Source organism: Rhinolophus sinicus, linkage group LG07 (assembly GCF_036562045.2).
Source record: "Rhinolophus sinicus isolate RSC01 linkage group LG07, ASM3656204v1, whole genome shotgun sequence".
Taxonomy (NCBI): domain Eukaryota; kingdom Metazoa; phylum Chordata; class Mammalia; order Chiroptera; family Rhinolophidae; genus Rhinolophus; species Rhinolophus sinicus.
In genome coordinates this window covers 128,165,745-128,190,956 of record NC_133757.1, presented here as the reverse complement: position 1 = coordinate 128,190,956, position 25,212 = coordinate 128,165,745, and the positions used below count along the sequence as shown (strand labels likewise).

The 25,212-nt window shown below is 48.4% G+C and overlaps 1 protein-coding gene across 21 annotated transcripts in view; it reads right to left on the bottom strand.

Moving 5' to 3' along the window:
• The window catches only part of ANK2 (ankyrin 2), a 360,143-nt gene that overhangs the window by 182,861 nt on the left and 152,070 nt on the right, over window positions 1-25,212 (bottom strand). For 2 of the 21 annotated variants that reach the window (XM_074338583.1, XM_074338592.1), the window contains exon 1: window positions 1,494-1,745. The exons of 15 other annotated variants lie outside the window; for them this stretch is intronic. In XM_074338583.1, coding sequence (XP_074194684.1) covers window positions 1,494-1,622 — 129 coding nt within the window. In that variant the 5' untranslated portion in view covers window positions 1,623-1,745. Of the gene's footprint in view, window positions 1-1,493; window positions 1,920-25,212 lie in introns of those variants that run through there. 4 more of the 21 variants (XM_074338626.1, XM_074338612.1, XM_074338616.1 and 1 more) reach the window with 4 other exon arrangements.

Genomic DNA, 25,212 nt, shown 5'->3' with positions numbered 1-25,212 from the left:
TCTAAATGTGACCGTCAGATGGTTGCCTCACAGGACCGCGCTCTTAACCGAGATGTCGCCCACTGTGCTGGCTTCACTTCAAACCGATGCCGCATCTAAGCAACTGAGAGTGTCAACAGCAACTGTCACTTTTCCATTAACGATGTAGGTTCCAACGCTAATTGGTACAGAAAAAGGTAAAACACTGAACCAGACCCGGCAACGAGCCCGAGTGAGACCACGAGGTTTCGCAGGTGTGTGCTGCTCCTCCGTGAAGGTGCCAGGTCACTGTGAGACACCGAACAGCAAGCCTGGCAGAAAGCAGCACACGGGCTTTGGAAGGAAAAGACAAACATGACAAAACTGCAGAAAACTGCTTCATGCACCAACGGCCATTTAGAGGAGCAGAAATAGAGCCTGTGAAGAGGAAAGCGGGTTCCACAGACAGGGCACCACCACTCCCGATGCTGTCAGAGAGAACTCCTGCGCCCTTGAAACAAAGCCTCTGAAAGGTCAGGCAGAGCGAATGAACGTTTTTCCCCAAAGGGGAAATTATAATATACTGATAATTTTATTGATTTGTGTCACTTGATCTAACTAGTGGTGAAGTAAGTGGGAAAGCTGAAAGGCTTTCAGAGAATCCCTGCAGGTCAGACCTCACCGCCTCAAGTGTCCTTCCAAAAAAACGAGGCAAAGAGAGTACCCCAAATGGGGAGGTAAACATCCCTGTCACTGAGGGGACAGGGCTGAGCGTGCATTCCTGAGCACACAGCTGGCACTGACCCAAGCTCCAGTTACAAACACTGTCTTCACGTTCTGCTAATGGAATATGCCGTTTACCATCTTCTGAAATTACTCCTTGACCTACTTTGTTAATTACAGCACTTACAGAGATCTGCTTCCCTTACAGAACGGGACCACTGGCTAAATGAGTATTTGGGTTCCCTGGAGTTGTAACGTTATTTCTATTTTAGAAGGCAGAGAGAGAGACAACAATTCTACAGTTTAAAGTGAAGGGAACCATTCCTTAACCTTGGTCTTTTCACTTAATACTATAGGCAGAAAAGAAAGTCGTAAGATCAATGATGGAAACGAGAAAATAATTAAAATTGAAATTGTACGACCTCAGGCACAGCTGGCCACACCAGAACCCCCGTGCTGCCCACATGGAACAGCGTCCGGCTCCAGGGAAAGGAGAGCAAGCCCTCGGTCATCCCCAATCAGAGATCCACATAACAGCCGGTACCAGAGAGGAGAACACCGTCACCCTCCAACCCTGAGGATAAAGCCGCCTGCTCTGGGGCCGACTGTGGATAATTGAGGGAAACAGAGGAAACGCAGGGAAGCATCTTTGCTTCGTTTGGTGCAAGCCCAGGAGATGTGCCTGCTCGGGCAGCTGCTTCCAATGCAGCAAATGCGGGCTGCAAACCCCGCTTGGAAATGGTGCAGAGATGATGGAGGGAGAACGAAGGTGAGCGAGCACCCTGCGGAAGGGGTAAGGGGGCGGCTCATACCTTCCTTTTCCGGTCCGTACGCTCCCTGGGGATTTTCCGTTGTTTTTTCCTCTCTCTCTCAAGGATCTTTTCCTTTTCATCCAGCTCAGCCTCGCGAACTTTTTTAATAGAAGCAGCAGCGTGAGCCATTTTGCAGAGGGAATGCGCAGAGGGGCGCTGCGCCCAGCCTCCGCTGGGCGGCGATCCAGGTGACGCGGAGCCAGCCGGGGATGTGCCGCCGCCCGGGCTCACCCAGGCCTGCACCCGGCCCGGAGCTGGGTCCCGCGCTGCCGCAGGCTCTAGCGGACACACCTGCCCTGGGCGCAGGTGCCCACCTGGGAACGCGCAGGGGGCTGGGCGGAGGCGGTGCGCCGCGCCCGCGTCCTCCTAGGTGCGGAAGCCCCCTTCAGACGTGCATCCCTGCGGGCGCCGTGCTCGGGGACTGCCGCAGCCAGCCTGTCCCCGTGGGCCTGCTGGGGCGGCTTCTAGGCTGCAGCCCCACCTCTGTGCCGGGCGAGGGGCGGGCACAGCCTGCGGGGCCTGGCGGGCTGCGGCTGCTCCGTGCAGCGCATGACGCCAGTCCCTGCTGGCGGCGCTGGCCCTGCCCCTCTCCCTCTCCTGGGCTCCCGTACAGGAGCTGCCTGCCGTGGGGGGACACGCCACTGCCACCAGGCTGAGCGGTGTGGAGCGCTGGACAGCCCCTGGCGGCGGTGACAGACCCACGTGAGGCAGCGCGAGAACCCCGCACCGCGGGCTCAGGCCGGTTCCCTGCAGGGGGCGGGGCCTCGGAGCCGGGGACAAAGCTGGAGACACCCCAGACCAGCTCCATCCCTCCGAGAGACACTCAGGCGCTTCCGTTAGATACCAACCGACCTCAGGCTGTGTGATGGAGTGAGGCAGGACGGAGTCTCTGCGGCTGCCTGTGGGTGCGCACAGGGAACCAACGTCTGAGCCCACGAGCAGGAAATTCTCTGGGTTCCAACTGCCTGTCCTGCCAAATTTCCAGAATTTTACCAAGTTTTTCTTGGGCCGATAGGGTGTCACTCGTTTCTTAATTCCTCACCCCCTACTCGGTGATGCACAGGGAGGTCAGGAAAGCCCTGCACCACACCCTGCGCTGTCCGTGTAGAGAAAGAGATTTGGCTACTAACACACACTGACATCTGACAACGTGATCTGACTCTACAGCTGTGCCCTCACCAGGGAAAAGGAAAGGAGCACTAAGGGTGTCCTCTGTGGGACCCTAGCCCGACAAATCGGAAGCTGTAGTTTCCTTCCTGGCTCCATGCAGTCAGAGCAGCCTCGAGGCGGGAAACACTAACTCTCTGTACTATGGTGGTCTGTACACAGTTGGGCACATAATCACACAATTTATGACATTTTTTTCCCTAAACTAAGTAGAAAGCAGCAAGCGTCATGAAATACCCATGGTAGGTGGGGACCCAGCACCCGTCTGACCGAGAAGTGGGTCCGCGCCAGGAAGACACCCTGGCCCGGCCAGCGCTGCTGCCTCGTGGGCCAGTGACGACCGGCTTCTCGGGTCGGGAGCACAGCCGCCTCCACTGGAACATGGAGAACTCCTCTTCTAGAACAATCAGCCTCTATTAGCTCCCTGCTCTGGAAACTCTGGTACCCATGTACCAACTCCCTCACAGGCTTCCTGGGAAAGCGGAAGGTGGATGGGAGAGGGGAGGGTTCCTGCACCTCCCTGCCCAGGTGGGTCACCGCTGTCATCCAATGAGGACTGCGGGGTGAGCAGCTCCGGCAGTGTCACCCAGTCCTCAGGAAGATGGGTTCAGGGAAGCGGCAAGACAACCACCAGGCAGTCCCTTTCCTCCTAAACACTCTGAAAAGGAGGTTCACAACCAAGCACGTTGTCATGAGGGAGACCCTGCTCACTGCGCCATTTGTCATGCGGGGCGGCCTGCGGGGTCTCTGCTCCCGCTCCCCATACAAGAACGCAGGACATGGTGAGGCCAAAAAGGAACACCCACGGAGCCATAGGTAGGGGAGTCATACTACTATATTCTCTCTGGCGGCACTATACTCTCACTGGAGGCTGGATCCACACTGTCCGCAAACCGCCATCCACGCTTGCCAGCCCAGCCGCCATCTTCTTGCCAGCCCCCATTCTTCCTCTCTCTCTCCTAGCGTAGCCACAGCAGTTATATTAGTGGCCAATGGCTCACTGGTTACAGCTGACGGCCAACTAGCCACAGCTGATGGCCATGCAATCACAGTTGGCCATTTACTACCTGAGCCAGCACCTGTCTATGTGAGGCTGAGAGCCTGGAAACTACTTTCTGGGGCTCTGCCCCCACACACGTCTTACTGGGTTCGTGATGTCCCAACAAAATGTGGCTGAGCCCTCCCTGCTCTCCCTGTGACCGAGGGGGCTGTCCGGGCTGCTTCTTGGGCGGCGCCCTCCCATGGCCCCTTTAGAGCCTGTTCACACGGTGTCCAGGCACCTTCTCCCCTTGGCCGGGCTCCCACAGGGAAGGGGACATCACAGGCACAGCTGGAGCAGAAAGTGGGAGGTCTTGGTGTCAGACTCCATTCACTTCATTAGCCTTTTATGAGCTCAAGAGACGTACTTCAAAGACACACAGTATTACTGCAATGCTTTCTAATGCCAGGAGAACGACAGTTCTACGGCTGCAACCTAAGAACTTAGGAAAGAGGGTTCTGGGCATCATCAACAGTCATAGGCATGTGGGGTCTCTGCTCCTGCCCCCCACACAAGAACGCAGGACATGGTGAGGCCGAAAGGGAACACCCACGGAGCCATAGGTAGGGGAGTCAGACCACTAGTCTCGCTGGCGGCTGGGTTGGAGACACAGGGAGCAAACATCCGCCAGTACCCCAACAAGGGGTCTTCCTGCACCCCAGTCTTGCTGGCAGCCAGGCGAGACACACGAAGTAGGATCCACATGATCCGCAATCTGCCATCCACTTTTCTGCCTGCCAACCAGCCAACCAACCAACCAACCAACTAACCCAGTCACGGCAGTTATATTAGTGGCTAACTGGTTACAGCTGATGGCCAACTAATCACAGCTGATGGCCATCTACTACCCGAGCCAGCACCTTTCCACGTGAGGCCGAGAGCCTGGAGACTGCTCTTTGGAACTCTCTCCCCGCAGTCCCCAAGATTCCCTCCATTTTCCTTGTTTCATCACTTCCACCTCCCGCAGGTTCCTTTGCCGTGTGTTGGTTTGATTGACAAACACGTCAGGGCAGGGGCTGCGACACATTTAAACAGTCATTACAGGACTTCACTTACCTTCTCCTATCCCCTCGGGATGCAGCACAGAGAAGCAAAGTCATGGTGTTTTCACAGCTGAGGACACTGAAGGCCCAGGCTGTGTCCCAGGCCAGCAAGCAGCCAGGACCCGTCTGCCACCCTCGGAGAAGGAGCCCTCACATTCCTCACACCCCACAGCCCACCACGGGCTCCGCCGCTCACACCCCGAGTGGGAACCTCAGGGCAGGACGAGTGTTTTTAATGAGATGAGCTGACCGAGGCCTCTGCCAAGCAAAGTCCATCCACCATCCCCAGCGGGAAGCACAAAGCCCCACGTGCGGTGGGCGGGCCAGGCGGCTCATGTCCCCACCGACTTATTCAAGGTTCTCCAGGCTTGGCCTTCTCACACCCCAGTGCCGCCTGCACACACATCCCCGAGACGTGTCTGAAAGGAAAGGCCCTGAGAAGGGAGCCTGTGAGCCCTGCAGCTGCGCCCGCCCAGACAGGGCACTGTTTCCAGGCCCAGGGGCCCCGGCCGTGGCAGTGTCCCTGCCGGCACCTGGCAAGGGCTCCTGTCAGGCCTCCAGCCGGGCGAGTCCAGAAGCGGCTTCCCAGGGACAGGCTGGCGTCTGCCTCCCAGGCAAGGAACCTGAGAGCCAGCAGAGATGGCTCACCATTCCTAGAGGACACACTTCTTTTCACAGACAGGACAGGTTTGCTGTCCTCAGTGTCCCGCAGTCCACTCAGAGCCCAAAGGAAGCGCTCTCCTTCACCTTCAGGGCACATGCGCAGAGCTGGCCACACGCTGGGTGCCAGCACCGGCCTTGGCCTCAAGGGAGAGGCAGCCACATAGCAAACCCAGTGCGGGCGCCAGTGGGCAGAGCAGATGCATGACGAACACAGGTAAAGCATCACCTGCTCAGGAAAAAAGGCCGTGCTCACTTGAGCTGTGAGCCGAGTACCTCCCCCTCAAGTTCAAGGGTGCTGCCCGTATTTGAGACTTCCTGTGTGTTCTGAGGCTAGGAATGGACAGGGGGAAGGACTGTGTTCCCAGCTGACCTGGCACCAAGGCCAAAACCAAGTGGCTGGCACAACCCCAATAAGAGACAAGAAGTCCTACTGTGCGTTGCTATGGTTTCTGTAAGGAGAGGATTTGGTTACAGTGGGAGCGACCGCATGGTATCTTCCTTCTCCTGCCTGAGGAATGGAAGCTAGGACATCGCAGGGTCCACTCAAACAGGCCCCACAGCCCAGGACAGCGAAGCCGAGCTGCTCAGGCCCCACCATCCGAAGCCTGAAACAAGCCCAGAACTGAATACTCCTGGCCTTGCACAGGCTCTCCAGCTCGTGACAAAGGTGACCCGACAAGGAGTGTCCCGCTTCCCTGTGGAGACCCCCCGACAAAGACAAGACAGAGCCACAGACTGAAGGTCACAAAGGCTGGCCTTGCTCTCTGACAAGTGTGAGGACGGTGGGCAGAAGGACGCAAAGGGCACAGATGTGAGAAGGAAATCGCAGCAGCACCCGAGAAGGAAGGCATCGCCATGCCCTGCGTCCCTCAACCCCAGCACTCACCAGATGCAGACGGAGGGGACAGACAAGGACGAAGCTGGGACAGCCAGACCCTGTGCATGGCAGGCCGCCTGTGCCACGGTGCGTGGCCATCGCCAAACTCCCGGCAGAAACCCTTCACTGAGGTTCTCAGTCAAGTCCACTTTCCCTGCGCTCCATGTGACGGGAGACAGTGCGTCAGGAATCAGAAAAGTCCCACAAAGCTCAAATCCCTCTTCCTTATAAATCACTACTTGGCATCTTAGATCAAAAGCCAAGGAATTAATCTCAAACTTGCCTTTGTGAATACTCTTCGTTTAAGGTAAAAACGTCCCCAGTGTCCTCACTGCGTGGCTGGGCAGTCCTGTCTGGAGTCTCCTCGTACCCAGGCGGCTCCTGGGGGCCGATGGTGAGCCAGTCCTGGCCCCTGGGGGCCCCAATGAGGGGCGAGAAGCCGCCATTCTAAGCGCATCGTTACCAGACTGCTCAGTCACCTGTGCATCGCCAGCGACTGTCGCCACTGACAGCCAGACCTGAGGACAGAGCTGCTGCTCAGTCTTCAAATGCTGGTTTCAAGTTTCAAACTATTTCTAAATATCTCCAAATGTCTTCAGAGGGCTGCTCTCTTCTCAGAAATGAAAGCACACTAGTCTCGGACAAGAAAGCCCTGTAGTCTGTTAGGGACTGAAACACCGCTGGCGTTCTCCATCCTGCCGACAACTCCTGTGCTTCTAAAACACGTATGACCTCCCCTGTGGGTCTGCAGCAGCTTTCCATAAAAACTGCTATTTCTTAGCCCTTTTCCTTTGGTCAAAAGCACTGAACTGGGGTTAAAACGTGAAATGCAGTCCCCGCCTGCTGCCCTCGTTTGGGATCCATGTTTTCTCTAGGAATTGTGTTGTTCCTCAGGGGAAGGCACATTAGCATCTCAAAGGTAACAGGCTGACTGGTGAGGAAGACAGCAGACTGGTCAATCCTTGAGTCCTGCGTTCACGTCAGGCAGTCGGAAGTGCACCTGGGCCAGCCACTTGCCAGAACACGTTCAAAGTATTTATGGAAGGAAAAGATTAACTTTCCTTGATTGAGACAAAACTATTTTTAATTGTTACTCTTTATTTCACTCCAAATTTGAACCATGTGTACCTTATACTTATGTGAAGTCGTTTATATTTAAATTATATACCACAGATGAATCAGTAATGCCCAGCGCCAGTAAATGAGAGGGACAAGACTGAGCGCACGACCTGCGTGTCACACAGACGTGAACCACAGCCCTATAAGTCAGGATTCCTGGCCAGCACATCATCAGCAAAAATATCTCATTATTTTTCACAATTAACGATAGAAAGATGACACACTGTAATCTTGGAGCATGTCCACGTCTGCTGCTGACCAAACCCCAAGCCAGGGTCAGAAGTTCCAGGTCTCCAGTGTTCCAACCCAGAGCCCTGATGCAATGAGGACAAAACCTCTCTTGCCAGTTCCAACCACGGCAGTGTCTGCACGGTGGGTACAGCAGTGAGCACAGAAGACTGACCGACAGACGCGCTTTCAGGAACACGCTGCTCGAAGAACGAGGTCCTGTGGCCACCCTGTTGGTGCCAGACAACTGGGGTGTCCCCACGTGCCCCATGTACTGGGTGCTAGTGAGCTCTATGACGGTGGAAGCACCTGGGCTTCGAGTGCTTCCGGACGCCACCACGTAGCTGTCTGACCCCACACACCTGCTTCCATGATCCATTTTCATTTCTTCGGCAACAGACAGAATATATTCTTTTCCTTGCAACCTTCGTTTGACCTGCAAATAGAATCTGGTGCTAGGCATCCAGAGTTTCTTGCTTTCAGCATGACTAGCACTTTTCATTCTATACCTACTCATGCAAAGTCATGCTCCATAAACACGGAAAGCAAAGTATACGATTAAATCGACTTCCTTTGGAAGGCATGTGCTCAGAGGTGAGGCAGAGCCGAGCCCTGTTGGGAATGCTGCTAACGCCACCTCAGTCACATCAGTCACAAATCATGAGGCCAGCCTCCAGCTATCGGGAGCCAGGTCGCACAGACTGACCCCCGGACACACACCGGGAACGCAGAATGAAACAAGTACCCTCTTCGTAAAAGCCACAAATAGCCGACAGGATGAGGAATTTCTAGGCAAAACTGAAGGCAAAGGGACTCACTGGGACATGCACAAGCAGAGAAATTGCTTGTTCCCTGAGTGTATTTCACACCAAATTTGAACTTTCATTTTGAAAAATTCAAGAGCAAGAGGCAGAAATCAAAGGCCTGTGTGTACACAAGGTTCAAAGGCTACTGGGGCCTCCCCACAATCGTCTGAGATCTCAAAAGCTGTCCTCTTGTGCTGAGGGTAGAATAATCAATAACCAGCCCACCCCCAGCTCATGTACAACCGGGACTTTATTGCCTGGACTTTCGACAAAACTGGAGCCTTGAACTTGGTTTAGGAGGATCTCCAAATCATCTGTGGGCACAGGGCCTGGCAGGCGTGAATGTGAGTCTGCTCTGAGGTGCGAGCTTCGGCCGTGGCCTCCAATGACCGGCATAAGGAACATTCTTCGTGCAGTGACAGCACAGTCGCACAGGCCAGCACATGGCAGGGACAATGGGACAGACACACTTCTAAGGACACCAGGTAATACAACTAGGAACACGGCACTGACACAAAATGGGGAGTTCTTAAAAACTTTTTCCTGGTGCCCCACGTAGTGTCATTTAGTTGGGATGTGAAGTCATCTGAACCGTTTGAGCTCAGACTTATTTCATGTTTTTTTCTCTACCTCTCCACCAACCTACACTACTTTGCAGAAGAGCAGATAATAATCAGTTAGATAAATGAGCAATGTAAGTGTCGAATGAGTTGTAGAAACAACATAGACTGCAGAACTTCAGAATGCTATACTTTTTCTTCATAAAAAGTTTTGATAACAATGTAATAGATCTTAACAGGGAATTATATCCTTCAACTTTTGAGAATTCAAAAATGTCACCAAAATCTAACAGACAAATAAGACGTAACTGAAAAGACGGAGCACAATAGTTCTCACAAATTAGAAGCTTTATGTGGAAACAAAAGTTGATGGTTTAGGTCAAATCTTTGGGAAATATCCAACCCAACTAACCTTGTGAAGCCCTGCAATACACTTAGCTTTCAATCCTCCGTCTCCACAAAGGAGGTAGTTTTCTTTGTCTTCTCATTTGCAGAAAGGCGTATAGCGAAGCGCTCTCCAACCTTGACGTAAGTCCGGCGCCACCGCCTCACTGAGCAGTGACCGCTGCCCAGCATGTCGGGAGCTTATGGCTGACCCGCTTTTCCCACCACGGACGCTTCTCCCCCGTCCAGCTACCCGCTCTCCACAAGCCAGCAATGCCTGTTCCCAACCACTTCACCCCAGCTGTACTCGTCACCACAACGACATACTTCAAACACATCTTATCTAATGAACTACGTGTGACAAAAAGGTGTTTATGAAAATCATTATGAGGCTTTGTAAGGACTTGATAAAGACGAATCCTGACAGACTGCTGTCGAGTTACAGGTACAGCTGAAACAAATACAAAATATATATATATTTTTTTTTGGAAACGGCTTTGGAAACATCTAGAAACTCTACAGACTGTTTTGCAAGTTCCTTCAAGTTCTGACTCCATTGAAAGACGCCAAGCTGGAAAATACAGATGAGCCAATAACTATAAGTACCGTGTTTCCCAGAAAATAAGACGTAGCTGGACCACCAGCTCTAATGCTTTTGGAGCAAAAATTAATATAAGACCCAGTTTTGTATTATATTGTAAGACCTGGTATTATATTATATTATATTATATTATATTATATTATATTAGGCCCAGTCTTATATTATAGTAAAATAAGACCCGGTCTTATGTTAATTTTTGCTCCAAAAGACACATTACAGCTGATGGTCCAGCTAGGTCTTATTTTCCAGGAAACACGGTAGGTATTGTTCATTCAAAAAAGACAAGGAAAAACCCTGAATAGTGGAAAATTCTTAAACAAAAAGCATATTTAAACAAAAGGTCATGATCTAACATCAAATCACTGGTAAAAGAACTCCAAAGGGGTTAATATCCCAAATTTATAAAAAACTCACTCAATTTTCAACTTCAAAAAAACAAACAACCCAATTAAAAAATGAGCAGAGGACATAAGATGGCAAACAGACATATGAAAAAATGTTCAACCTCACTAACCATCAGAGAAATGCAAATAAAAACCACAAGGAGATACCACCTCACCCCAGTCAAAATGACTATCATCAATAAATCAACAAACAGCAAGTGCTGGTGAGGTTGTGGAGAAAAGGGAACCCTTGTGCACTGTTGGTGGGATTGCAGATTGGTGCAGCCATTATGGAAAACAGTATAGACGTATCTCAAAAATCTGAAAATGGAACTACCTTACGATCCAGCAATTCCACTCCTAGGTATCTATCCAGAGAAATCCAAAACACTAATTCAAAAAAATGTATGCACCCCTGTGTTTATTGCAGCACTATATACAATAGCCAAGACATGGAAACAACTGAAAAGCCCATCGATAGACGAATGGATTAAGAAACTGTGGTACATTTATACAATGGAGTATTATGCAGCCATAAAGAAGAATGAAATCTTACCATTTGCAACAACATGGATGGACCTAGAGAACATTACGTTAAGTGAAATAAGTCAGACAGAGAAAGACAAATACCATATGATCTCACTATATGTGGAATCTAAAGAAAAGAATAAATGAATGAACTAATCAGAAACAGCCTCAGAGACACAGAGGAAAACCTGAGATGGGAGGGGGTTGGTGACGAGGGAGAACGTGAGGGGATTAGAAAGCAGTCAGTAACCACAAGATGGCCATGGGGATACGAAAGTTAATTTGGGGAATATAATCAATAATGTTGTCAAGATTTTGTAGGGTATCTGATGGACACATGTCCCATTTGAGAGACCACCTCAGGGATGGTGTAGATGCCTGATCACTGCACTGTCACCTGAAGCTGAAGCTGAACAGTAATGAATGTCAACTACAAGTTTATATATATATCTATCTATATCTATCTATATATATGGTTACAAGAAGCGGAGCACAGCATTAGGAATAGAGACAGTGGAAATGTAATGGCTGTATGCGATGTCAGAGGGGTAGTGGATGGGGGAGGGGGGTTGTCACTGTGTGAGGGATATAAATGATAAATGTCTAACTATTACATTGTTTTATGCGCCTGAAACTAATAAAAAAAGTTAAATAAATAAAACCCCAATGTATATGTTTCTAGTTAAAATAAAATGTTTAAAGTATGCATCACTGTTTATGATTCTCCACTTTCACCATCTTTCAGTAACTGACCAAATAACAGGGTTTGGGTGATGTTATGAAATTCAGGTCCTCTGTGTGGTGGAGGGCCTGACTTGGGGTTTCCCCTGGGGCGCCATAGCTCAGCACTAGTGGCCTCTGCAGGCCTGGGTGTCCTCGTATGCATGGGGACAAGCCCTGTGTACCCTGCAGAGCCAGGAGAAACAGCACATATGGACGTGCGGGGTCAACAAGGGTAACCATACATTGTCTCCTGCCAACAAAAACTAAAGCGTGCTCATCAAAGCATCAAAGGGAAGAAAACAGACTTTTAAAACAGAAACACAGGGGACAGGGTGTAAGATGGAATCACCCCAAAACAATGTGTGGGAAGAAAATGCAGACCCCCTTGGATGTGTAACACCATTAAAAACCCACAGCTTGTAAGAGCAGTTGGTACAGACGCAACACAGAGGAGCAAGTCAAGGTCACTGAACACACACAATGGTCTGCATGTGTGTCCCCCGATACATATGCTGAAATCCTAGTGCCCAGTGAGATGGTCCAGAGGTGGGGCCTTTGGGGTGGGCAGGCCACGAAGTGCCAACGCCCTTATAGAGAGACCCCGGGCTCCCTGCCTCCTTCCCGCCGTGTGGGGACACCAGAGTCTGCCACCGGGAAGGGGCCTCATTGCCTGACCACACTGGCACCCCGATCTTGGTCTTCCAGCCCCCAGAACTGAGAAATAACCCTCTGCTGTTTACAAGGCAGCCCGTCTGGAGCATTTTGTGACAGCAGCTTGCACAGACTAAGACAGCATATGCGCCCGGGAAGGATTTACTGCCCACGGAAACCAGCTCGTTACAGTCATAGCACTTAAATAAATCAGAACCAAAGGCTGAGATCAGGCCTGAGTCAGAATAAAGGCACATGCTGCAAAAGCTTCGTTTTGAGTGAAAAACAAAACGAAGAACAATTGCCATTTGACTACCAGGTAGGCATAGCTCCAAAGGGGAGTTTCTAACAGGTTATTCTGCAAACAGACTTATTACCAAACAAAGTAACATACTGGCAGGAGACGGAATGCGGCTTCACTCTCACAATTAGTCCCTAAAGCTCACTTTTCATAAAGGGCAGAACTGTCCCCGTTACAGGAACACACAGAGAGGTCCACAACCAGGCAGCCCAGCAGCGTGCACACCCGTGAAATACTGGGAAGAAAATGTGTCAGAAGAAACGCCTTCCCCTCAGAGGAGTGGAGATTTGGTGCCATCTTTCCCAACACCAACGAGACACACAGCCTGCAGCCGGCCTGCAATCACAGCTGGAGACGAAGGCTTCGCAGGACTTCCCGCTGCTTGTGCAGCTCCCCAAGTATCGGCACGCGGGGTACAGCGGGGAAGGCAGTTACCGTCTCCCCAGAGCAGCGGGCTCAGAATTCGAAGAGTATCTTCGCACAGAGTGAGAGTTTGATTATCCCCACAACCCGCGGGTTTCTGCAGTGGCGGCTGGGCCTCCAACCAGAGCAGCCCCAGGGCCACTTCTATACGTTGGGAAACTTCACTTTAAGTAAAGGATCTGCTGCTGAAAAGGAGAAAAAAACCAGAAAACAGAAATAAACTATATAGATGTGTTGTCATGTGTATTCGCAGAAATCTGTGGGATTGGGTGGCCCTCTGCTGGGGGGTCGGGTGCCCCCACTGGACAGGGTTGGGTGGCTCTCCGTTGGATTGGGGAAACCAACGCTGCTCTGAGCTCCAGTGTCCCACAGTTTCACAGCCGACTCTACGGCGGGCTGCATTTTTTGTGTTTAGTGGATACTTTTTGGTTTTGCAGGAGAGTGACAGGAAGTACAGTCCCTGCCAAGGCATACCACATTAAACTAGAATCTAATGCAGATATTTTCAGTAAAAACAGAAACTGAAACAGAGCTAGTAAAACTTAGTTGACCCCAACATGGTATTTGCAAGCTCTCTGTCAAATCCCCCCAGGGGTTCGCTTGACCGCACTCTAAGTTAAAGCAGTCTATTTACAAGCCATTGAAACCCTTTGTCGGCACAGCCTCAGACTGCACCCCAACACACATGAAGTCCCCTCTAGTCTCACACATGTCTGAGCACCCAGTCCGCTCAGCTTTCTGTTTAGAGTAAGGACATTTCCAAATGTTGCAGCCCAATGACTCCAGAACACTGAACCCCTCTGTCGTACATGCAGTTTCTGAGGCACGGCGGGTCCTAGAACAGCGCAGTCTCTACCAAAATCGTTTCACAGATGAGCCAGCTGGACCATTACTTGATGTCTGCTTGAAAGCCCCAACAGTAAGGCTTAAAATGAGTAAGTCTTGAAATAGACTCTATGGTCTTGGATCAATTTTTGGTTAATTTTATTGCACATATCTGATCTTTTCAAAATCCCAGCTTCCTGGATCACTTAAAATGGTTTCTGACTTTCAAATTTTGCTCTCCTCTCTTCTCATGCCTGGCCCCTCACCTCTGCTTCCTACGCCAACTGAAAAGGTCCCGCCTTTTCATCATTTTCCCACCTTCCCAGCAGAGGCCACTTGATACCCAAATCCACTGATCCCTCTGGAGGCGAGAAGGGATTAATTCCCCCAAATGCAAGAGCAACTCACTTTGCACCTCAGATTCAGATGACTGGGTTCCTGCATTGACGTCAAAATTTAATCTCAATTCTGCGGTAACTAACTGCCTCGGGCGGCAGGCGCGCCCCCTGCTGGCAGCGCTACCTGTCACCAACTGTCCATCGTGCCGAATACCCAAAAGGCCTCTGGAACTTCCATCTCTGAGCTTCGCCTGTGTGCTGGGACACCCTGTCTTTCACATGGGACCCTCTCCGTGTGACTGGGTTGTCACCGATTTCCTGGGGCCACTTTCTCCTGTCACCCAACCACCCAGGACACTGAACCCAAGCACTTCCCTGTGTGCTGTGCTCTAACCACACCCGCCGGGAGGGGCCCCAGCGCCTTTCTCATCTCACCCATTACCATCTATTTCACTGATTGCAAATCACAGCCTCACTTCACTTGCTTCTTTTATGAGCCTGCCTGCTCCTTCTTCCCCTTTACACAAGGTTTTCACAATTCTTTCCTCCAAAATAACTGCCTAGATCTGTAAAGTTCTTTATAAGAATGAGGTTTTCAAACATATTTATAAAGGCAAGAAAATGTTCACAGAGGCTTTTCTTTTTTCGTTTCCCAGCCCCAAATTCCCACCAGTCTCCATAAAAATCACAAGAACCCAGCAACTAACTTCTGAAAGAAGGATAGCGTTTCGCCGAGGGAATGGGATCGTTAAGTGGGTTATACTGTCGGGGAGACGAGTGACAATGTCGACAAAGGAGGTGGACTTCAACTTGTCCCTGATGTCACCGAATCCTCACCAAGGACTTTCCAAGTCAGCGTCTTGTCCACCTTCCGAGGGAAAGGGTGAGTCACGGAGGACGAAGGGGACAAAAATGACAACTGGTATTTTTTAACTTGCTAAAATCCAAATATTTGCCTTTTATTACAAAACTAGGCTTAAAACTGTCCTCTTGTTTTATGTTTAAATAAAGCTTCAGACATGCATGCATTCCATCTACGGAAACATGCTGAATGGATACGCCCAGTGTGTACCTCATCAGCTTTACAGACCTCACTCTGAAAACGCCGACAACAAACGCTCACAGTCCTATGTGCTGATGAATCACTAAACGCACAAATAACTTTCGGAAATGCATTTCCAGAGATCCTGTGTGTTTTCCAAGCACTGAGCATTGTTTTCACTGGATTCTGCTTAGAGCTTAGCAGGATTTGAAGCTATTCAGTCACTTACAATAAATCCATGATGATATTTACTGGGGTGAGTTTTTACTACTTTCAAAGGTTGCCATTAAACATTACTAATATTCTCTTCCTTTATTTCAAAAACATTTTCCAATTAAAAGAAATCTTTAATCTTAGAAAATATTATTTTTAAAACACTTGTCATTTTGAACCATGAAGGCTATCAAACTCAGTCACTTCCTGGCCATTTTTAAGCATTTATTTCTTAGCATTCAATGCCAAGTCTTTCCCCATCTGAATGTTATAAAAAAAAATAAGTGAAAGATGAAAAGTTCCAAGTCGTCGTGACATCAGCCACATCAAGTTTTGGTCACTCCGAGGCCAATCCCATCTTTGCTGTGGATTACAGAAAATTAAGTTGCAAAGAAAGCTCCGTTGTGATATAATCACATAAGAGCGGACAGACAAGGATTGTTTATGGGGCTTCACTAGGCAGATATGTTATTACTGGATCAGTCAACCAGGTAAGTTCAACGAGGAAAGCAATTTCATGCAGAGCTGCACAAAATAATTCTATGTTGTGTGACTGTTGTTTGAGTTTTGTTCTTCGTCCTCTTTCACTCTCCCCAAGTCATGCTTCTCGTTTGTCCCCAAAAAAGGAGAAAAAGTAGGTGAGCAGCGGGAAGTGTCTTGGAGTGGAGAAGAACAGAACACGAAGCCCAGCCCTAGGGACACAAAGGTGGGAAGAGTACAGAGGGCGTCCTAGAAATTCAGTTCAGTCCAGTTATATGCTTTCGAGATACCTGGAGATAACTTACAGAGTTACTGGTGAGCCCTGTGTTGTCAGATCTAATCAAGATTTTTCACTCGTCACATTAGCTGACCTTTTAGCAGTACTCCATACAACTGGACATTCCTTCCTCTTCCGGAAAATTCTTTTCTTAGTTCTGGCTCTGGAATGTCCTGTTCCCCTTGCCCCATGTTTTCAGCTTCGGGCCCCTCTGGGCCTGAACTCACGTGTGCAGAACTGTCACCTCACTCCAGACACGTCCCCAGCAGCAGGATCTACTCCCGGGCTTTAAATCTCAGGTCTGCGCCCAGTCCAGAGATTCTCTCTAGGGCTCTGACCTCTCCCATGAGCTACCACTCGACACGTCCATTGGCATGTGCCAGGCGTTTCTGACCACTTCCCCACCTGTGCTTCTCCCCCAGCTTCCTTTTCTCAGTGAGTGGACCCAGCCGAGACCCTGGGACTGTCCACACTCGGTCTACCCCCGAGACTAGCAATTCTGCCACCGAAGTGATCATGTGTGCTGTCCCCTCATCCCCGCCGTGTCCAGCCATCACTGCCTCTCCCACGCCCGCCATTTCCAAGTGTGTCCACAGCTCCCGCCTCCATTCCTCTGTGACAGGTGACAAATTATAAACCGGATGCTGCTTAGCAGATGCCCAAACACTCCGATGATTCCCATGGGCTCGGTAACAATTCCTCAGTGCCCATGGCTCGCCCCTCTGCCCTGCAGTCCCATGTACCACCAGCTCCTGCCCCAGGGCTTACGCGAGCCCTGCCTTCACGCTTTACCTCACTCACCCTTCCAGTCTCAGGTTCAGGACCACTTGCTCATATCCAAGTTCAGGTTCCTTGGACGCTTTCCGACCCTTGTAAAAAAATCTCTTCTAACTGCCTGCATCATGTTTCACAGCCTCTATCAAACTTGTACTGATACAGCCCACTGGGTTCTTATTTGGTTAACGTCTTTTTCCCCGTTGGAATGTGAACCCCACTAAGGTTAGTTCCTCGTCCCAAAATCATTGCCTGGGACATGATGTGTCTCAGTACCTTCTGCGGGACGCATGGGTGAATGCATGGATGGTTTCTGGACAGCTGAGGACACTGCAAACAATGCTGATGAGAAAAATATTAAAACTTGTATATTTTTGTCAACGGCTAGAAACTGGCACTTGCTGTGGGGTCCACACTGAATTTTTTACAGAAATTAAGGGCATTTCCTCTTCACACATAGAAGCAATACTCTCTCTGCAACAAGTTTCTCTGCATTTAATCAAAGCCTGACATTTGGGCTCCACAGAGAGAAACATCACATTTAATCACAAATGTGAAAAACAATAATGGTGATGCACCTACATATACACTTTGGGAAAGGTGTGTTGACATGTTACCAGTTGTTACTGCTGGATTTGGGCAGTGTTGTTGCTGAGTTTCTTGTCTGGAATCAGCTAACGTCTGTAGTTTGCGTGAGGGCATAACCTCTGTGCTGTACATACCATCGCATCTCCTACGTCAGGGGAGCGTACAGAACAGCTTCACCTCCTGGAAGGTCCCCCGAGCTTCATCAGCTCATCACCCCTCCGCTCCTCACAGAACCCCGACAAACACCAACCTCCTCACTGTCTCGCAATGCTGCCTCTTCCAGAGCGTCATGGGGCTGGGATCACAACCATGCAGCCTGTCCACACTCGCTTCTCCACCGAGTACCATGCGGTCATGGCTCCTCCACGTCCTCTCAGGGACACACAGCAGTTACCCACTCACACATCCAGGGTTGTCTTGATGGCTATTGGTTTTGCATAATTGTGAATCAAACGGCTCTAGACATTTGAGTGCGGTTTCTCGTGTGGGTATAAGTTTTCATCTCTTTTGGGTAAGTACCAAGGAGCACAACTGCTGGACTGTTTGGTAAAACTATACTTAGCTTTGCTGAGAAACTGCCAAACTGACTCGCCCAAGTGGCCACACCATTTTGCTTTCCCAACAGCATGTCTACATCCTCACCAGCATTTGGTGTTGTCAGTTTTTTGGATTTTAATAATTCCAACTCGTGTGTGGTGTTTCTTGTTGTCGTTGTGACTTGTAATTCCCTAGTGACCCGTAATGGCCAGCATGCCTTCATGTGCTTCCTTGTCATCAGTTTATCAGTTTATGATTCAGTTTCATTAGTTCTTTATATATTTTGCCTACAAGTCTTTTTTTTTTTTAATCAAATATGTTTTTTGCAAAGATTTCTCTCCCAGTCTGTGGCTTTTCATTCTTATAACAGTGTCTTCTGCAGAGCAGGAAATCTAAAATTTCATAAAGTTCAACTTACTGATTTTGCTTTCATAGATCATGCTTTTGGTGTCATATCTAAAAAGTCCTCAAACCCAAGATCACCTAGTTTTCTCCCATGTTATCATCGAGAACGTTTATTTTTGAGTTTCACATTTCACCTTGATCCACTTTGAGTTAATTTTCGTGGAAAGTGTACCATCGGCATGTAGATTCAAGTTTTTGCATGTGGATGTCCAATTGCTCCAGACCATTTGTGGAGAAGACCGTCCTTCCTCCACTAAATGGCTTTTGCCCTTTGCCGAGATCAATGGGCCATGTTTGCTTAGGTCTCTGTGCGGGCCCTCCGTCTGCTCCTTCATCCACGTCACTAGTCTCTCCCCAGCACCACACCGTCTTCCCACTACAGCTTTACAGTGAGTCTTCAAGCCAGGTAGCATCAGTCTTCTGACTCTGCTGTTCTTCTTTGGGACTGTTGTTAGTCCAGGTCTTTAGCATCTCCGTGTAAACTTTAGAGGTAGTTTGTGGATATCCACAAAATAACTTCCTGGGATTTTGTCGGGGTGGAACTGAATCTATAGTTCAAGTTTGGGGGAAAATGGCATCTTAATACTCAGTCTTCCTAGCCATGAACACGGGCTATTTCTCTTTATTTAGATTTCCTCTGATTCCTTTCGCTAAAGTGTTCCAGTCCTCCTCATACTGTTCTTGTACATGTTGTTAGACTTCCACCTAAGTCTGTGTTTTTAACTTAAAATTGCACTTGTTCATTGCTGTTATTATATAGGAAAGCAACTGACCTAAGGACTTTGAGTCCTGCAAACTTCCTATCTGCACTTATTAGTTCCACAGGGTCTCCTTGTGGTTGCTGATGATGACATTTGCTCCACAGACAATCACGTCATCTGTGCACATTTTTCTCCTTTCCTCTCAGTACATAGACTTTCTTTTCTTGTCTTCTTGCATCAGCCAAGCTTCCCACATGGTGCAGAATAGGAGTGATGAGAGGTGACACTCCGCCTTGTTCCCAGTCTGAGGGGCGAAAGCCTCCGGTTTCTCACAGTTAAGCATGACGTCAGCTCTAGGGTTTTGTACAGTTTCTTTATCAAGTTGAGTAAGTTCCGCTCTATTCCTAGTTTGCTGATATTTTTTTTTTTTAATCAAAACTTATAATGTTGAATTTTGTCAAATGTTTTTCTACCTCTCTTGATATAATCATACAATTCTCCTTCTTTAGCCTGCTAATGTAATGGATTATTTTAACTGATTTCTGAATGTTGAACCAATCTCCTATGCCTATAATAAATTCCACGAAATCATGGTGCATAAATTTTTTATATACATTGTTGACTTCTATTTGCTAATATTTTGAGGATTTTTACATCTATTTTCCTGACAGATATTGGTCTGTAGCTTTCCTTTCTTTTATCTGGTTTTGTGTTTTATCTGGTTTTGCTATTAGGGACTCATAGAATTATTTAGGAAGTGTTCTTTCTCTTTCTGTTTTCTGGAAGAGATTGTAGGGAATTAATATTATTTCTTCCTTATATATCTGATGGAATTCACCAGTGAAAACATCTGGGCCTGGTGCTTTCTTTATTGGAAGCTTATTAAGTATTGATTCAATGATTTCTTTCATAGAAATAGGCTTATTCACATTACCTATTTCCTCTTGTATGAGTTTAGGTAAATTGTGGTTTTCAAGGAACTGCTTCAAAAAATTTCTTTATTGTCCATGAACGTACCTGGGATCAGTATTGATAGTCCCTCTTCCATTTCTGGTATCAGTAATCTGTGTCTTCTCTACTTTTTTCTTGTTTAGCTTGGCTAGAATTTATCAATTTTATTTCATTTGTATTTTCTAATTTTTTCAAAATAGATTGAACACATCTAGGCAAATACAGAAACAAAATGGAAACTCTGGCACAGGGCTTGCCCAAGATTCCATAGCTAGCATTTACCAATCACTGAGATATGGCAGTCTATCCAGGTGATTCACGTGTATATGTATTCATTCTAAAGGTATTTTGTTTTTCCTCTCAGCTAACCCAAATTTCAAGATTAGCTTTCCAAAAGCTAAAATAATTAACAGTGCTCAAATTTCTGCCGTGACTGACTGCCCTGAATCTGTCTACTTGTCTTGATTATATCTAAAAATTGATACCCTTTCACATAGGATCAGCTTTAGGCAGAAATTAGGAAGTGTTTCAAGCACATAATGCTTCCTGAAATAAATGTGTACCCAAACCAGAAGCTCTGAAAGTGATCAAACACCCCACCAATCCGGCTTATCTTCCCTTCGGATTAGGAAGTAGTGAGCTTTGAAAAGCAAACACTCCACATGTGTACACTGGGCAGACCTGCATTCTGGAATCCACTGTTCTACAGAAGAGACGTAAGAAGCTAGGACTCGTGGAGGAGAACAGCGTTGCATGCTGCGTGTGTGGCCCTGCACCATGACCTCTGTGCAGGAGTGCTACTAATTGCAGGGGATGCCGTCAGAAACACACCTTTCTGTGGGCAGATTTAGGGGAGTGAAGACTCGTCATAAAGCAGGGATCCTGACCCACATTTACTGCAAAGATCACAGGAAACCCACCTCACCGTGTAGACAATTCTAGCACAGCAGAGAGAGACTGGGTGACTCACTGCGCAAATCCAGTGAGGTCAAAAGGAAAAGGGAGCGTGCACTGGGCAGTTCTGTAGGTCACAGACATTCTTAGCCAGAAGGGGGATCAAAGGACAGCTGAGATTGTTCCCCACAGAGAGCGCCAAACAAAACTGCCAGGGATGGGCTGGTAGGCAGCTGCTTAGGCCCCAGGTCGACTAGTGGGGTCCTTTCAGGTAACAGGAGAAAGACAGATTCTGAAAAAGGATCGACGCATCGGAGAGAAGATACCCATAGAGACGCAAGTCTGCCCTTAGCAAGTGCGCCAGGGTAAGTCCTCGTCTGTGCAAGCCCTGGGCAACGTGGGCGTTACAGCATCACGCAGCATCAGGGCGCTTTCGCACCCGGGGGAGCCAGCGCTGGAGGCGCCGCACCCCCGGTGACGGTGACGCAGACCGCGCCACCCAGCGTCCGCAGGTAGCACAGTGCTCTGCGCGTCCCCGCTTTGAATCTGCAGCGGCGCTATTCTCCACGGCACCGCTGGGGGGCAGTCACGCTCCAGGGCCAACTCCAGCCACACCCTGAACTAAAAAAATCTGAACCGTGGTGACAAAGCAATGCTTTGCGACCAAACACAAATACCACTACACGAGCCTATTTTTCTTCTAAAATTCAACATGACAGTAGAGTTTTTGCTGGACAAGAGACGGAATCTGGCTCTGATATTTCAAACACCTTTACCGATCCAAAGATAACTAATAGTTGATTATCTTGACTGGAGTGGTGGCTTTATGGTTTATGGATATGTTAAAGTGCATCAAATTGCACACCTCAGTAAGTATGGACGCTAAGGAGCTACGTCAACGATATCTCTGAAAGCTGCTAAGGCAAAGAAGGCCGGAACCCACCGCAGCCTGGATGAACATACAGAAGAGACACACACTCACGTGCCGCACAGTTACGTTCTCCTGGCTCACTGCCTGGAAGTCTTCCTTGTGAATCCATAACCAAAGATCTCCCTTCTGATTAATGTCCAGACTTCTAAATCTTATATAAACATGGTTCCCTCAGGACTGTCCCTTCCCTAATGATTTAAAGCCTTGGTTTCAGAGATGTTGATAAGACAAGTATTTATTGTTATGATTAAGCAAAACAGCATTCCCTGGTTTTTAAGAATCTGCTCTTTTTTAATCATTGAGCACAATGGGATCTGACTTGCAAATATATTAAAGTAAGCAGGAAAATGACCTAATTTAATTTGTATTCACTTCAACATCTAATTCAATTTAAATACTTGCTCAACGTTTGGCCACATGTTCCCAGGTAAATTTATCAGCACTGGCTGAGAAAGAGACACAAAAGCAGCAAACTAAGGCAAGTTCAGGAAGCTGTATTCATTTGTAAGAGTTTTGTCACACACCCTGCCCAGCACAAACTGGCTGCGCCCATCAGATTTGGGGACCGGCAAAGAAGAATCGGTGAGCCCAGAACTTAAGTGCTTGGTTACCATAGAGCTGATGTCTTGCTACAAACTCGAGCAGAAAGGGAAACAACGCACTTCAGTGCATTTCCAAGTGGAGAGCAGACGGTTCAGCCAAGTCAGTGTCTCGCTGGGCAGGGCTACGCCGTGTGCAGCCAGTGAGCTCGCGGGGTACCCGGCCAAGGTGACAGAAGGAGGAAGCGAACTGCATGTGAAGCTCTGATAAATGCGTCAGTGCTATTACGTAATGAGCAACTTTGCAAACAGCGGATTATTTCTTGTATAAATAATGGATGTGGGGTTACACGGATATAATTAGGGCATATATTTGAGGCTGGCACGGTCATTTAATAAACTGAAAGATTCTCTGAAGCTTCTCAAGTACCCAATACGGTGCCACAAGACAGCAGCGTCCTCCAGACACCCTCGCAAATTCTCATCGACTAAGGGAACATGTGCGTGGTGACTGGTGTCACCAGGTCTGTGACACCCATAAAGCAGTACTGTAAGTGTGCGAAAGCGCTTCAACTGTCACACAATTCCCAGCAGACCCAAAGAGGTCGAGGACAGGCCCCAGGTCTGGACATTCGCAACAGACAGCCTCTTTCCCGCTCCAGCTTTTTCCACTGGCTGTTTAGCTCTTGGTAAATTTTGCTCCTTTTAGCTTTTCAGTGTTCAAAAGCATATTTACATTGGTACAGCCACTTTGAAAAAGTTTTGTATTACCTAATAAAATTGAAATGTGCAAGAAAAGCAGCTTTAGGTACCTGTGTAAAAATTCTGGGAGAAATTTGTAATCCCACGTGGTCTGTAATAGGTAAGAAAACACAGTCCACGCAGGACATGACGGCCAAAATGGTCGCTGCAGATGCTGACCAATCGCACGCTGTGTAGACGGTAGTCTCCATGCTTGACAGGTGTTACCACATGGAACCCTTACAGCAAACAGTACACTGGGTATCATGTCACCCCTACTTTAAAGGAAACTAAGTGAAGATTAGAGAACGCATGAGCCCACAATCAACAGACAGATGCGGCAGGGAGTGAAGAAACACGCACGGAGCCATCAGTGATTCACCCAGGAGTGCACAGCCCCGGAGGCCAGTCTACGCACCCAGGGTGCCTCACGCCTGAGTGTGCCCGGGACCCCGTCCGTGTGAGTGCAGCTTCTGGTGCCCTGCGTCCAGGCTGGCTCCGACACTGCATTTCTGACCAGTGTCCAGTGCTGGACAGTGTCACAGGGAGGACTCACTCATCGCTTCGCCCAATATCCACTTTCCTCTTCTCACACTGAGCTCGGCCGCAGTCACAGGGAGGGCAACCCCATGCCCCTCTGTGGTGAGTGCCAGACGAGAGCTCTGGGGCTGTGTGTCCTGTAGACTCTGACCACGTGGCTGGAGCCCTGCAGCCACACGCCACTCTGCGTCATCCCTGTGTTCTAACCTTACTTTTCATCTTTGCACAGCACATTTTTTATAACTTTGAAAATATAACTGGCTCTATTCAAACAATCTTAGCAGGGAAAGTGATGTTTGGAGAGGAAACACATGGTTTTGTCTTTTAAGGAAAATCCATCCACCCAACTTAGTATTGTTTTGTTTGCACCTGTCGTGGCGCACCTCCAACTGTAAAGCCTTAGGTTTCAGAGTCCCAAATGCCCAGCAGACGTGACACTCCTGCACATGATGACAAGGTCTGAGAAGAGGCCTCTGGGAAACTCCGCGGAGGCCACGCTGTGTGCCTAGGAGAGAAGCTGAGAGTTGGCAGAGCAGAGGGATGCAAAGCAAGCTTGGAAACCTGACTGCCAGGAACTCTGACAGGTTTTATTACCTCTCATGGCCTCAACCCTCGTCTATGAAGCAGGGACATCCAACAGTGATAAATGAGTTAATTGATGTGGAATACTGAAAACATTGGCACGTAATAAGCACTTAACAATGTCACCTACTATCATTAAAAATTGATTTTGATAATTTTCAAAGTTATCCATACAGATCCATTTCATTTCTTTGTTTCAGAAAGTTGAACTAGTCATTTGGTAATTTTGCTTTTTAATCAAACTTAAAATTGCCAATTGGTATGAAAATCATAAGTATACTCTGGGGAGAATTTAATAATGGCAAACACAACAGAACTCATAACAATTTTTTTAAATAGAGATCAAGTATCGTATCTTATAAAGATTGCCAATCCAAAATTCAATCACAGGATGTGACTACTATTTATTGCTTAAACTCCTAAATTCAGATTTCACCGTCATCTGGGATGATGATTATTTTTCTGCATTCTTTGGAGCTTTACAACTTTTGTTTCATTGGTTTTTGAGACAAAATGTTCTTCTTTTCTAAACATCTTATGCACGATTAACATTGAAGATTCGAGCTTTGCTACATGAAGCCCATTAAAATAAGGCTATGATCGTGCTTTAGACACGGGAGGCCACCCGACGATGGTGTGCTGTGAAAACCTCTGTCTCACATGTACAGGTAAACACTGCCACTGTGCAGTGACGTGAGAATGAAGGATCACACTAGTGTCCGTTCACAGGGACATGTGTATCTAACACACCAGGGCTATCGGCTCCGCTGTCCCCCTGCCCATTCTGACAAACTGGCAATAACCAAAGGCCCTCGCACACAGCCAGAGAGGCGCCTGGGAAACTCCTGGTGACCCGCTGCTGGTT